Source organism: Oncorhynchus mykiss, chromosome Y (assembly GCF_013265735.2).
Source record: "Oncorhynchus mykiss isolate Arlee chromosome Y, USDA_OmykA_1.1, whole genome shotgun sequence".
In the NCBI taxonomy this organism is placed as follows: Eukaryota; Metazoa; Chordata; class Actinopteri; order Salmoniformes; family Salmonidae; genus Oncorhynchus; species Oncorhynchus mykiss.
In genome coordinates, this window is record NC_048593.1 from 12,556,819 (window position 1) to 12,572,400 (window position 15,582).

General features: G+C 43.2%; 1 protein-coding gene across 1 annotated transcript in view; it reads right to left on the bottom strand.

Annotated features, from left to right (window-relative positions):
- Positions 1-313: 313 nt before the first annotated feature.
- Positions 314-15,582, bottom strand: part of gfra2b (GDNF family receptor alpha 2b) — a 70,007-nt gene continuing 54,738 nt past the window's right edge. The window contains exons 5-10 of the mRNA XM_036968151.1: positions 15,469-15,582; positions 3,755-3,864; positions 2,982-3,122; positions 2,654-2,838; positions 1,842-1,889; positions 314-1,409 (exon numbers count right to left, since the gene is read on the bottom strand). The exon at positions 15,469-15,582 is cut by the window's right edge and continues 74 nt beyond it. Of these exons, the coding sequence (XP_036824046.1) occupies positions 1,266-1,409; positions 1,842-1,889; positions 2,654-2,838; positions 2,982-3,122; positions 3,755-3,864; positions 15,469-15,582 (742 nt within the window). The 3' untranslated portion in view covers positions 314-1,265. The remainder of the gene's footprint in view (positions 1,410-1,841; positions 1,890-2,653; positions 2,839-2,981; positions 3,123-3,754; positions 3,865-15,468) is intronic.

A 15,582-nucleotide genomic window follows, 5' to 3' on the forward strand; every position in this document is an offset into this window, starting at 1 on the left:
ATAATTTCCTGGAATTCTCCAAGCTGTTTAAAACGCAAAGTCAACTTAGTGTATGTAAACTTCTGACCCACTGGAATTGTGATACAGTGAATTATAAGCGAAGTAATCTGTTTGTAAACAATTGTTGGAAAAATGACTTGTGTCATGCACAAAGTAGATGTCCTAACTGACTTGCCAAGAAATTTGTGGAGTGGTTAAAAAACTAGTTTTAATCACTCTAACCTAAGTGTATGCAAACTTCTGACTTCAGCTGTATGTATGTATGTATGTATGTATGTATGTATGTATGTATGTATGTATGTATGTATGTATGTATGTATGTATGTATGTATGTATGTGTGTATGTATGTATATATTTGAATGTGTGTTCGCACATGTGTAACACACGTGTGTATGTGTGTTAACCCTGTCTACCAGGCAGTGAAGACTATAGGGAGCGAGAGAGAGAGACGCAAGGGTGTGATTTGTGTCTCTGTGTGTGAAGGTGATGTGTATTACTGAGGTAAGAGACAGAGGAACAGTCCCGCCTCTCTGGACTTTCTGCTCCAATCACAATAGTCAGTACTGTCCGGTCCAATGTCAGTATAGTCCATTCAATCAAAGTATATAGTCACTGGCTCTAGCACATTAGTCCTCTCCTTGATTGTTGCTCTGTCCCATTCTCCGCACTTGAGGTTTACAGTCTCTTTTAAAATGTGTATGAGCATGAATTTCTGGAGGTGCAGTCTCCCATTATTTTAACAAGTGCGTCTGTTGGCAACACACTTCACAAGCTCATTGTACTCTCTACCAGTTAAGACATCAGAACTGCCAGCTCAGCCAAAGTGTCCATGCACTCAGAAACGCATCAATACAAAGTACGGAACTCAGTCCTCAATGTTTCGGGTAGGAGAATAGGACAGAATCAGAGGCTCAAGTCTCTCTGGTGATCCATCAAAACATCCTTCAGTCGATTCAGCATCTGTCTCATGTTCTCTCTATTGTTCTCTTTCTCTCTGTGCTGTAGGATCAGTGCCCATCTCTTCTCCCTCCCCTCCTCTCTTATCCTCATCATCTCCTCACTTCTCCTCTCCATTTTCACTTTGCTCCTCTTATCCTCTGCTCTCCTCTTCTCTCGGCTCTTCTATTGATGTTGTTGTTATTGTTTTGGTTGACATGGCAGTGGAAGATGGGATGTCACAGAAGTTCCTGTGCGTGGCGTTCTAGCTTCCTGTCTGAACCCGAGGACGGGGTTTATAGGTTAGGGGTCAGGTGAGTATGTGTGCTTACAGAGCCTGGAGCAGAAGCCCCAGCATGGTCACATACACACTCACACACCCTCTCACACCCAGGGGTCCAGAGGCTGCTGCAGACCTCTGGGCTTTCTCCTCCTCTCCCTCAGAGTCCATTGAACCCTGGGCCAATAATGCCTGAGAGGGAGAGAGAGAGAGAAGGGGGGGGGGGGGGGGGGTAAATAGAGGTCATGTAAATGTAATTGGAGAGAGAGAAAAAGAGGGAGAAAGAGAATTAGTCATGATGTACTGATGTAAATGTGCTTTGAAAAGAGAGCGAAGATGAGAGAAAGAGCAGCATGACAGGGTTGAGTTATGAGTGAATAGATGGATGGATGAACATAGTGATGAAGATGTTTATAGATGGATGGATGGACAGAGTAGATGGAGATGCAGAGAAGAGTAAAGCAGATATGACAGATGGACAGAACGTGGAGGAGGAGAGAGAAATGGACAGTGTCATGGAGGAGGAGAGATGGAGGGCTGCTGCTTTCAGAAAACCTGTTATGAGTTCTGTCACAGTCAAAGAGACACAGACACACACACCAATGCGCAAACACTCATGCTCACCTCTTCACACTCGAAGTCATTGGAAGGAATGCACTTTTGTCCTCCATCCTTGAAAAAAAAACACGCCATCAGCATCGACGTACACACAGCATAAGCAACAACACACACACATATATATATATATTGCAGATGAATCCTCACATTATCAGCTCATGTCTTAAATGCAGTTACAGGAGGAGAGAATGAAGTCTGTGATTAACTTCTCACACTGCCAGAGGGACAGTCTCTCTCCCTCTCTCCCCCCCCCCCATCAGCGACTCTATGGGTCTCATTAGCATATCCCTGCCCGTCTCCTGGGTGGGAGAGCCAATCAGATCTTATCTCCTCCCGGAACAGGAAGAGCTCTTTTCATGGCCAGGAAATCAAGAGAATAATAGAGAGCAGAAAACTGAGAGATAAATAACTAGTATAACAAACACACTCACACAAACACACACACACCTCCCTCCCCCCGACCTCTTCGTGATCAGTCTGAATGTCAGGGGTTCCGTGCAGGAGACAGAAGTCCTGGGATTAGACTGCCAGCTGCAGACCGTTGACAGTTTAAACATACAGTCCAGTATACACACACACACACACTCATCCATGTACACACAGCATGAATATTTCCATCCATCTCACAGATGTGTTCTGTCCGTGTGTGTATTTCCCCTCCAGCCTCCATCCCAGTTACGGAATATTTAGAACGTCAGGACTAGATATTTCCTCAGCCGGTCAAGTGTTGGATGATTAAATCATTTATACATACACTATGAAAGTAGATACGTCATATGAACTAACGTCACTATTGATAACCATTGACACGCACACACCTTAAGGTTGGCACAGGTTGAGAAAACACAAGCGCTATCCAGAGGCTTGATGTCATTGGCTTGGAGAGAAGGAGCGGGTTTAGAGTTGAGGGGTGGCTGTATGGGAGGAAAGGGCGTGGCCAAAGACTCCGTGACGGGAAGTACACTCCCCTCTGATCCATAGCCAAACGCCTGGATGGAATTCTCTACAGAAACAGGCAGGCGAGAGAGAGAAGAAGAAAGAAGAGAAAGGCTAGATGGAGTGTAGGTATTACAGCTAGGTCACTGTTAGAAAAAGAAACAGAGGGACACAACCACACACACACACTCACACTTGCATTCCACTCACTGAGGCAGGTGTTGTGTGTGAAGTCTCTGAGGAAGGCGTCACACTCCTGTTCCTGGTTGCCAGTCCCTCTGCAGGAGCACCAGGGAGAGATGGTGCTGTTACTGGGACTGCTGTCCATGTAGTTAGGAGTCACATCAGACCCTGGACAGAGGGAGGGAGTAGACAATATTCAGAACCAAGAGTACTTTTGAAGAACGCTTCTGCTGTGATACCCTACAGCAAATTGCTGTTAAATGGAGAGAGGAAGCCAAACTCTAGTGGACTACGGCATATTTAGGCATATTTGAAATGACGAAACAATGGCAAGGGGTGACATTTAATTTACATAGCAATTTCCTACCATCCACTAGAGGCAACGCGAGCCCCTAATACCATCTAGTAGGCTTGCGACGAGCTAGGCCTCTGAGGATAGGGTTGAGAATGGTCTTCAACCGAGCATCGCGTTTTCAATCCCAGTGCTAGGCAATCGTTTAGTAATGTTTTTTTTCTGTTTTAAACCTACCCCAAACCTTAACGCTAACCATAACCACTCGGAATTAAAGCCAAAGAATAACTCCAATGCCTAAATTGAACAAAAATCAAGGTTAGTTTCGGTTTTATTTTCAATCAGTTTTACTAACATACAGAAAATTATGTGGAACACTCCATGATCTTCAGACGGCCCCACACTCCATATTTAAAATGGCAAGCCATGTCATATCTCTGTATCTGCAGTTATGGTATGGCGTTTTCTTTGGGGATTGAGTTGCGAGAGAGGGTGTGTATGTACTCACCAATGAGGCCTACATAGGCCATTAGACAGCCGTGGTAGTTATCATGGGGACAGCTGTTGATGGAGTGACCAGTCATCTGACAGGTGGTATGGAAATCAGCCAGTCTTGACCTACACGCACACACACGGGCAGATGAAAAACATTCCTCGTAATATCGCCATTTCAACCGAAGGAACTTAAAGACAGGGACACATACACTGAGTGTACAAAACATTATGGACACCTTCCTAATATTGAGTTGCACACCCCACTTTTGCCCTCAGAACAGCCTCAATTCGTCAGGACGTGGACTCTGCAAGGTGTCGAAAGCGTTCCGCAGGGATGCCGGCCCATGTTGACTCCAATGCTTTTCACAGTTGTGTCAAGTTGGCTGGATGTCCTTTGGGTGGTGGACCATTCTTGATACACACGGGAAACTGTTGAGCATGAAGAATCCAGCAGTGTGTGCATGAAACACCAAGCAGCTTTGCAGTTGATTGAAGTGGATTTAACAAGTGACATCAACAAGGGATCATAGCTTTCACCTGGTCAGTCTATGTATTGGAAAGAGCAGGTGACGATAATGTTTTGTACATACGCGGCCTATGCAGGAATCAAACCCACAACCCTAATATTGCCCGCATCATGGTCTAACCCACAAAGCCATTGGAACCACCCACTATAGTACTTACAGTAAGCATTATGATCATATTGTAAGGCTATTTTATGGGAGATATTATAGTTTTTTGTAGTTCGAAAATAAGGTGAATCAATTGTTTTGAATTCCAATGGTTATTGATTATCTACCCAGCAACTACTTTTTTGCTGTTGAAGAGTCTCAATCCCAACCTACCATCCATTCTCACAGTCCTCTCCAATTGATTTGAGAGGGGGAATAATCGACTTCGACACAAGCCAATGATAATGGAAGGTTGAATAAAAACGACATTGCATTCACGTTACCTCAAGCCAAAGTAAGCCGTCTTTCATTGCATTGTGAATGAGGCTATGTAAGGCTATGAGGCGGTGTTAACCAAGGCCAAACAGTAGCTATCTGCTTTGTACTGTAGAGTGCCAGACACCTCCGCAGGCATAGGTAGCCAGTGGAAAAAGAAACGCACAGAGATCATTATTTGCTTTACATTTTCAGTCTCTCACGGGGAAGGGAATGTGAGCCGAGCATGAATGTCCTGTTGATATCTTCCAGTTTTGTCTCAATGCCCATTAAAAAAGCCACCAAGGACGTTCAAAGTCGCCGATGTGCACTCAAAAGAGAAACTCAAAAGAGAAACTCAAAAGAGAAACTCAAAAGAGAAACTCAAAAGAGAAACAAAAAGGGCCTTTCTCAGTTGTGAATATTTCCCTTATCCGGTCTTCCTCGATTCTAATTAGAGTTATTTTCAATTTTATGTCCTAAATGGCACCTTGTTCCCTATATTGTGCACTACGTTGGACCAGAGCCATATGTACCCTGGTCAAAAGCGGTATACTATTTCTTTCTGCCCTACCATTAACATGAAAAACACATATTTCTATATGACATCAGCTTCCTAGCTTGGTATAGGGTGTCCAATCAAAAACACACATTTTGACCAATGGGTAATTGTGTAGATGATCCTCTAAGAAAACCAATGGCCAAAACGTCATGGCTCTATCATAATTCGTTCAACATTCATTGCCGTTTTTCACTTTGTAAGATGGTCAAAATAAGGGTGACTAAATGAATGGAGGCCAGAGAAAAAAAGTGATCATAAGTCAGTGAAATAGCATCGAGTAACCTAGGCTAGATGCTGTGCGAGAATTTAGGCCACCTGATAGGCTTACCATTGAACTCGTCTTCTCAAATCCAGGGGACATAAACAATATAGAGGTAAGAAAGATATCGATTTTGAAACATGACATGCAGCATTTTCATACACTATGTGTACAATACCAGTCAAATGTTTGGACACACCTACTCATTCAAGGCTTTTTCTTTATTCTTATGTTTTCTACATTATATAATAATAGTGAATACACTATGAAATAACACATATGGAACCATGTAGTAAGCAAAAAAAAGTGTTAAACAAATCTATTTTCCAACAGTCTTGAAGGAGTTCCAACATATGCTGAGCACTTGTTGGCTGCTTTTCCTTCACTCTGCGATCCAACTCATCCCAAACCATCTTAATTGGGTTGAGTTCAGGTGATGTGATGCAGCACTCCATCACTCTCCTTGGTCAAATAGCCCTTACACAGCCTAGAGGTGTGTTTTGGGTCATTGTCTTATTCAAAATCAAATGATCGTCCCACTAAATGCAAACCAGATGGAATGGCATATTGCTGCAGAATGCTTCGATAATTAACTTTTAACAAGGCACACTTGTTAATTGAAATGCATTCCATTTGACTACCTCAAGCTCCCGAGAGGTGCAGTGGTCTAAGGTACTGCATCTCAGTGCTAGAGGCGTCACTACAGACCCTGGTTTGATCCCGGGCCGTATCACAACCAGCTGTAATCGGGAGTCCCATAGGACGTTGCACAATTGGCACAGCGTTGTCCGGGTTAGGGGAGGGTTTGGCCGGGATAGGCCGTCATTGTAAAATAAGAATTTGTTCTAAACTGACTTGCCTAGTTAAATAAAGGTAAAAAATAAAAAGCTGGTTGAGAGAATGCCAAAAGTCTGCGAAGTTGTCATCAAGGCAGAAGGTGGCTGCTTTGAAGAATCTCAAATCTCAAATATATTTTGACTTGTTTAACACTTTTTTGGTTACTACATGATTCCATATGCCCGTATGTTTGCTTACTACATGATTCCACATTGGCAATTGTCTTCACTGACATTTCCAACCTCTCCCTCTGTAATACCTACACGTTTCAAACAGACCACGATAGCACTGTGCCCAAGAAAGCGAAGGTAACCTGCCTGAATTATTACCGCCCCATAGCATCACGTCAGTAGCCATGAAGTGCTTTGAAAGGCTGGTCATGGCTCACATCACCATCATCCCAGAAACACTAGACCCCACTCCAATTCGCAAACTGCCCTAACAGATCCACAGATGATGCAATCTCTATTGACACCTACAGTGGGGCAAAAAAGTATTTAGTCAGCCACCAATTGTGCAAGTTCTCTCACTTAAAAATATGAGAGAGGCCTGTAATTTTCATCATAGGTACACTTCAACTATGACAGACAAAATGAGAAAAAAAAATCCAGAAAATCACATTGTAGGATTTTTTTATGAATTTATTTGCAAATGATGGTGGAAAATAAGTATTTGGTCAATAAAAGTTTATCTCAATACTTTGTTATATACCCTTTGTTGGCAATGACAGAGGTCAAACGTTTTCTCTAAGACATCACAAGGTTTTCACACACTGTTGCTGGTATTTTGGCCCATTCCTCCATGCACATCTCCTCTAGATCAGTGATGTTTTGGGGCTGTTGCTGGGCAACACAGACTTTCAACTCCCTCCAAAGATTTTCTATGGGGTTGAGATCTGGAGACTGACTAGGCCACTCCAGGACCTTGAAATGCTTCTTACGAAGCCACTCCTTCGTTGCCCGGGCAGTGTGTTAGGGATCATTGTCATGCTGAAAGACCCAGCCACGTTTCATCTTCAATGCCCTTGCTGATGGAAGGAGGTTTTCACTCAAATCTCACGATCCATGGCCCCATTCATTCTTTCCTTTACACGGATCAGTCGTCCTGGTCCCTTTGCAGAAAAACAGCCCCAAAGCATGATGTTTCCACCCCCATGCTTCACAGTAGGTATGGTGTTCTTTGGATGCAACTCAGCATTCTTTGTCCTCCAAACACGACGAGTTGAGTTTTTACCAAAATGTTCTATTTTGGTTTCATCTGACCACATGACATTCTCCCAATCTTCTTCTGGATCATCAAAATGCTCTCTAGCAAACATCAGACGGGCCTGGACATGTCCTGGCTTAAGCAGGGGGACACGTCTGGTACTGCAGGATTTGAGTCCCTGGCGGCGTAGTATGTTACTGATGGTAGGCTTTGTTGTGCAAGTGGGAGAACTTGCACAATTGGTGGCTGACTAAATACTTTTTTGCCCCACTGTATAACACAGGGATATAAACCAAACAAAAGAGTGAGGTGTAAACATTGAACGAGACCCATAATAACAAGTGCACAACAACACGTAGCACGAAAGCCGATACAGCAGAGCACAGGTACTCACAATACCGATGGATATGGGACAATAATCGACAAGGACAATGCGGAACGAGGGCACATAGATACACATACTAATTAGGGGGAATGGGAACCAAGTGTGCGTAATGAGAGAAGATAGTCCGGGGTTGATGGTAATGAATCCAGTTCAGTGACGCCTAGAAGGCTAGTGACTTAGAACTCCGGAGCTGGTGAACGGAATGATCAGCAGTACCGGGGGGATCCGTGACAAGATGTTTCTACAACTTCATTGGAGTCCACCTGTGGTCCAATCAAGATTGGACATGATTTGGAAAGGTTACATCCCTGCCTCTATAAGGTCCCACAGTTGACAGTGCATGTCAGAGCACAAACCAAGCCATGAGGTCAAAGGAATTTGACCGTAGAGCTTTGTGTCGAGGCAAAGATCTGGAGAAGGGACCAAGAAATGTCTGATCATTGAAGGTCCCCAAGAACACAGTGGCCTCCATCATTCTTAAATGGAAGAAGTTTGGAGCCACCAATGGCTCTACCTAGAGCTGGACGCCCGGCCAAACTGAGCAATCTGAGGAAAAGGAATGGCCTTACTGTAGAGCTCAGTTTTGATGTTGGTGTGCTCTGCCTTTTTTTTCTCCACACATAGTGTTGTGTGTTCCTTCCAAACAACTCAACAGTAGGTTAATCTGTCCACAGAATATTTTGCAGTTGCACTGTGGAACATCCATGTGCACTTTTGCAAACTTCAGACGTGCAGCAATGGGGTTTTTTGGACAGCAGTGGCGTCTTCCGTGATGTCCTCCCATGAACACCATTCTTGTTTAGTGTTGTACATATTAATAAAAAATCCTACAATGTGATTTTCTGGAATTTTTTTTCTCATTTTGTCTGTCATAGTTGAAGTCTACCTATGATGAAAATTACAGGCCACAATTGGTGGCTGACTAAATACTTTTTTGCCCCACTGTATATACACATGTGTTTGTTTTGGGCTTCGTCCCTGTCATTTTCATGACGCACTTTAGTTTGGGTTGAGAAAAAAAAAACTATTACGTATTCCAGCGGCTGTCTGATATCATTATACAGCGTGCACCCACCCATAGCACGCTTTCCAGCAGGTATATCTCACTTGTCACCTCCAAAGCCAATTCCTCATTTGGCCGCCTCTCCTTCCAGTTCTCTAATGCCAATGACTGGAATTAACTACAAAAATCTCTGAAACTGGAAACACTAATCTCCCTCACTAGCTACTCCATGTGTAACTCTGTGTTGTTATATGTGTCGAACTGCTTTGCTTTTTCTTGACCATTCGCAGTTGTAAATGAGAACTTGTTCTCAACTTGCCTACCTATAAAGGTTAAATTAAAAAAAATAAGTGAGCATCTTGTCAGGGTCATCATATGGAGGATATGTGTGTGATATGTGTGTGATATGAATACATACTTCTTTAAATGAAAGAGAGAACACTGAACACATTTTTCAAAAGAACAAAACGAACCGTGAAGCTAATATGGCTAGTGCAGACAGGCAACTAAACATAGAATAACAACCCACAAAATACCCAAGGAATATGGCTACCTAAATATGGTCCCCAATCAGAGACAACGATAAACAGCTGCTTCTGATTGAGAACCAATCTAGGCAACCATAGACATACAGTGCCTTGCGAAAGTATTCGGACCCCTTGAACTTTGCGACCTTTTGCCACATTTCAGGCTTCAAACATAAAGACATAAAACTGTATTTTTTTGTGAAGAATCAACAACAAGTGGGACACAATCATGAAGTGGAACGACATTTATTGGATATTTCAAACTTTTTTAACAAATCAAAAACTGAAAAATTGGGCGTGCAAAATGATTCAGCCCCCTTAAGTTAATACTTTGTAGCGCCACCTTTTGCTGCGATTACATACACACACACACACAGTGGAGATAAAAAGTATTTGATACACTGCCGATGTTGCAGGTTTTCCTACTTACAAAGCATGTAGAGGTCTGTAATTTTTTATCATAGGTACACTTCAACTGTGAGAGACGGAATCTAAAACAAAAATCCAGAAATTCACATTGTATGATTTTTATGTAATTAATTAGCATTTTATTGCATGACGTAATTATTTGATACATCAGAAAAGCGGAACTTAATATTTGATACAGAAACCTTTGTTTGCAATTACAGAGATCATACGTTTCCTGTAGTTCTTGACCAGGTTTGCACACACTGCAGCAGGTATTTTGGCCCACTCCTCCATACAGACCTTCTCCGGATCCTTCAGGTTTCGGGGCTGTCGCTGGGCAATATGGACTTTCAGCTCCCTCCGAAGATTTTTTATTGGGTTCAGGTCTGGAGACTGGCTAGGCCACTCCAGGACCTTGAGATGCTTACGGAACCACTCCTTAGTTGCCCTGGCTGTGTGTTTCGGGTCGTTGTCATGCTGGAAGACCCAGCCACGACCCATCTTCAATGCTCTTACTGAGGGAAGGAGGTTGTTGGCCAAGATCTCACGATACATGGCCCCATCCATCCTCCCCTCAATACGGTGCAGTCGTCCTGTCCCCTTTGCAGAAAAGCATCCCCAAAGAATGATGTTTCCACCTCCATGCTTCACGGTTGGGATGGTGTTCTTGGGGTTGTACTCATCCTTCTTCTTCCTCCAAACATGGCGAGTGGAGTTTAGACCAAAAAGCTCTATTTTTGTCTCATCAGACCACATGACCTTCTCCCATTCCTCCTCTGGATCATACAGATGGTCATTGGCAAACTTCAGACGGGCCTGGACATGCGCTGGCTTGAGCAGGGGGACCTTGCATGCACTGCAGGATTTGAATCCATGACGGCGTAGTGTGTTACTAATGGTTTTCTTTGAGACTGTGGTCCCAGCTCTCTTCAGGTCATTGACTAGGTTCTGCCGTGTAGTTCTGGGCTCATCCCTCACCTTCCTCATGATCACTGATGCCCCACGGTCCCAGACCGAGGGTGATTGACCGTCATCTTGAACTTCTTCCATTTTCTAATAATTGCGCCGACAGTTGTTGCCTTCTCACCAAGCTGCTTGCCTATTGTCCTGTAGCCCATCCCAGCCTTGTTCAGGTCTACAATTTTACCCCTGATGTCCTCACACAGCTCTCTGGTCTGGGCCATTGTGGAGAGGTTGGAGTCTGTTTGATTGAGTGTGTGGACAGGTGTCTTTTATACAGGTCATGAGTTCAAACAGGTGCGGTTAATACAGGTAATGAGTGGAGAACAGGAGGGCTTCTTAAAGAAAAACTAACAGGTCTGTGAGAGCCGGAATTCTTACTGGTTGGTAGGTGATCAAATACTTATGTCATGCAATAAAATGCTAATTAATTACTTAAAAATCATACAATGTGATTTTCTGGATTTTTGTTTTAGATTCCGTCTCTCATAGTTACGGAGCCACTCCTTAGTTGCCCTGGCTGTGTGTTTCGGGTCGTTGTCATGCTGGAAGACCCAGCCACGACCCATCTCCTATGACAAAAATTACAGACCTCTACATGCTTTGTAAGTTGGAAAACCTGCAAAATCGGCAGTGTATCAAATACTTGTTCAAATACTTGTTCTCCCCACTGTATGTATAGTTAGGAGATTCTACAGATGTGGAATAAGCAAAGGCTTTGATTTCTGGTCAAATGGGATCTTAGAAAATACCTAGCAGAAAAAGTCGTAAAAGGTCTTAGAAATACATAAAAAACAATAGTCTTGAAGTAAAGACGACCGCCAAATAGTATCAACATGTGTATTTAGTTTTGCAGAAATGATTGGCCTTCTGTAAATGTAGGAAAAATATTGCCTAGTGTTGTCATTCTGTTACCAAAAACCCACATATCTTTAAGATATTTTCAAATGTCCCTCCCTTATTAGGAGGGAGGATAATGAACATTCACAGAAGTAACTAGTAAAGTTAGACCTACCAATTAGTTATAGTGTTTTCATTAATAACAATTTATTTGATTATTTATTAATAAGCGATTAAAACATGTACCAAATGTTTACCAATTTGCATGTGTGTGTATGACTGACAGGTCTGAATACTGTGCTGTTGACGTTCTCATAGAGGTCAGTCATTCCATGGGAGTGTGTGCTTATGCCTGTGTGTGTGTTTTGGTGTCTATGTCGGTATGAGTTTAGGTGTCTTAGGATGGATGAGCAATGCTTCACAGGAACCTTTGAAGTTGACACTCACACTGACTTCTGTGCCCTTTGTTTGGGGGAGCTGTGATGGTGGATGTGGTGTCTGACTCATTGACAAAGATCAAAGGGCGGAGTGTGTGCATGCTTGTGTACATTTGTGTGTGTATTTTTATGTGTGTGTGTAAATTCATATTCGATAAGAGAACTGTGTTGAAAGACAAGACAGACTCACTGTCTGACAGCTAACTGCTATGCTGTATTCTAGTATCCAAGCTAACAGCCTAGGCTACCCAAAGTAGTGCACATGCATATCAAATAAGGACATAGATTCTCTGTCCACTCCTCTCTCCCGACCGCTCTTTCAACTCTCTCTATCCCTCTCTTTTTTCTCTCTTCCCAGTGCTCTTCTCTCTCTCTCTCTCTCTCTCTCCCTCTGACCCTGACTTGTCAGTTACAGTGAAGCAGATTCACAGTTATCCCGTGGGAAACACCTTATTATAATATGTACATTAGCAGAAGGAAAACACACACAAACCAAACACAGTGAAATTATAATAATATGGAAATGTATAACTGACACTGCTGACCTTAAATATAATTGGTCAGAAATAACCTACACTCTCATTTTAACAACACCTACTGTATATTTATGAGAGGAGAGGAGACAGGCCCGGATCTATGGGGCAGGTGCTTCCCACCCATTTTATTTTATTTTGTGGGGGGGCATCTATCTATCAGAGTCAGCGCTAACAAATGTTGGCATCAGCTAGAGTGTTGTCTGGGAAAAACACGGGGGTGTGCAGAAAATATTGCATGCTAAATTTAATCGCATTTGGTTGTGGTGTGTGTCAGTCATTTTGAAATCAAGTCACAACATCACAGAGATGCTTGAATCTCCTTGCACGTATGGCACAGATGTGAGACTCAAGGCCACAGGCTTATTGAAAACAGTGACAGAGCAGAGGTTTAAGTTCATTGCTAACAATAATTCACAATATCCTGGGGCTCCTCGACCCTCCTAATAAGTTACTGCAGTCTGAAGCAACTGATCTCCACACCGGTGTCAAACTTGTCCACAGTACTTATGGGTGCGTTGATAAACTGCGATATGATGCTGAATTCTAAAAGATTTCGGGTGAATGCCAGGAGGTCATGAGCACACCAGCTCCAAGCAAACTATGGAGACTCATCAGTAAAACTCTGCAAGAGTACTGAAAGCATAGTGGGTCAGCATGGTGATGGATATGAGAAGTGATCAACTGTTTTCAGCATTTTGGATGCCGTGCTGGGGGGAAATGTCATCACGATTTAGCAAACCAAATAGTCGACTGGTGGAGCCTGTGTGCCACGGATCCTGAGCCCAAACATTTTGATGTGAACAAGGTCAAGCCTTTGTTGGATCTAACCAAAACTGAACTAGTGGAAGCTGAGTTTAATGTGGCTTGCGAAGAGAAATCGCAACCACACCCAGCAACAACAAGGACCCCACTCAGTGTTCTTCAAAATGACAGCGGGCCTTTGTCAGCAATGCCGACTGTGCTGTTGGCACTGAAACTTGGATTAACATTTGGGGCACCTTCAGCACTGTGCAAAACTTCCTTCTCCACCCTGAAGTACATCTTTCCTTGCACGGTTCAACACAGCATACAGGAGGCTGCTACTCTTCTAAATGGTAAGCTAAAACCGTTTGTTTTCCCTCATATAAGCTACTGGTTGTTGGTCCATTTAAAAAAAAAAAATTATACATAGTTTAGGCGTTTGCATTTTTCTTGAATGCATATTTTAGATTTAATTGAGTCTTAATGTAATTTCTTGCTTTTGCAGGTCTAATTGATAGATAGACAGATTTGCGTTATTTGCTGAGAAAATGGCCAATGTAGCCTATTGGTTGTGCTCAGAGGTGACCCATGGTCTGGTGGTAGCCTTCTGTCCATTGTCCTGGGGTGGCAGGTAGCCTGGCGGTTAGAGAGGCGAGCAATCAGAGGGTTACCAGTTCATATCCCGGTTCTGACAGGAGAAATCTGTCTGCAAGTGAACAGCTCCTGGGCTCCCAGTGTGACAGCTCCCCGTACCTCTCCAAAAAAACAGCTGAATGTGTGTCTTTTGGAGGAGTTGGGTTAAAAGCGGAAGTCAAATTCTGGTTGGACCTTGGGTGCAATTGACCAATGAAGTGATCTTAATCGATGGTTACGGTGTGTGTCGGGCTTCTCTTCAACATTGCATGCTTTCTTGTGTGCAAAATGAGAGTTGTGTATATGGCTGCATTTCAGAAGGGCCAACATTTTTGACATTTTGTATGTCGCAGTAGTAGAGGACGAAACGTTTACTCTGTTATCAATTTCATTACACATAGTCGTTATGTGATAGGCTACTGTAAAAGTGATGTCAATATTATGAAAACGACACAGCCTACTTTGTCACCGCTCCTTGCTATTCTGCTAGTGTGTGTGTGTGCGTGTGTGTGTGTTGCTCTCGGAATGGCCATTTACTGTTATTCGCGACAGATTCTAATTGGCTTCTGCCATGTAGGACATTTCACATCAGCTATGAATATAGAACATGCACTTAGTTGGATTTAGTTTGCTTTTCTGAAACTCTCCCACAGAAAAAATGATGTGTAGGCCTACGGCAACTACAGCTGCATTTTGGATACACTTGTATGTCACAATGGGATGCATATCTTTGTGCTATTATATAAAACGACAGTTGTTGGCTACATTTCAGATACATTTTTGCACATTTGAAAAGTAGTAGGACCAATCTACCTCGTTTTAATAGGGCTCTAAAGCAATACCCCCCCCGGTGCGTCTGTGAGTGTGTATTTGGTTATAATCAGGGGTTTTGTTCCGACTAAATCTTCTCTTTAATTAATTGTCATTACATATTTACAATATTTGCATAGCTAATGAGAACATGGCTGCCTGCTCCAATCAGTGTCCAACTCAGAGGCCCCAAGTTATACACGCAGTTACCATCCTCTACCTCTCTCTTAATCTCAATACCTCTCTCTCTCTTCTCTTCCCCTCGCTCCTCTTCTTACTCTCTCCTCTGCCCCCTAGCTCTTTCTTTTTACCCTTCTTTTTCTTTCTCTCTCCATCTCTGCTCTCTGTCTTTCTTTCTCTCACTCTCTAAATTGCCCGGAAAGCCTTTCAGTACTCACACAAACACCAAACCACCCAAACAGCCCGCACAAACTGCTGGGATATTTGGGACATTATGTTGGAGGAAGAGAGAAAATCTAATTCATGAGGCAGCCAAAAGATTCTGATCCCAGTGCTCAATGTGTGTCTGGTTGTGTGTGTGTGTTCATGCATGCGTGTGTTGATGAGTGTACACACTTGAGTGTGTGTTTGGAAGTGTGTTTGTGCATGCATGTGTAAATGTGTGTGTACACTTGTGTGTGTGAGCGTGTAGCCTACCTGCAGAGTGCGTCGGAGCGGCAGTTGCGCCGTAGCTCTAGACAGGAGGGTCTGTGTTTCTCCTGGTGGGAGCAGGCAGGTACTATGGTCTGTCTACGTCTCTCTGCACAGGCC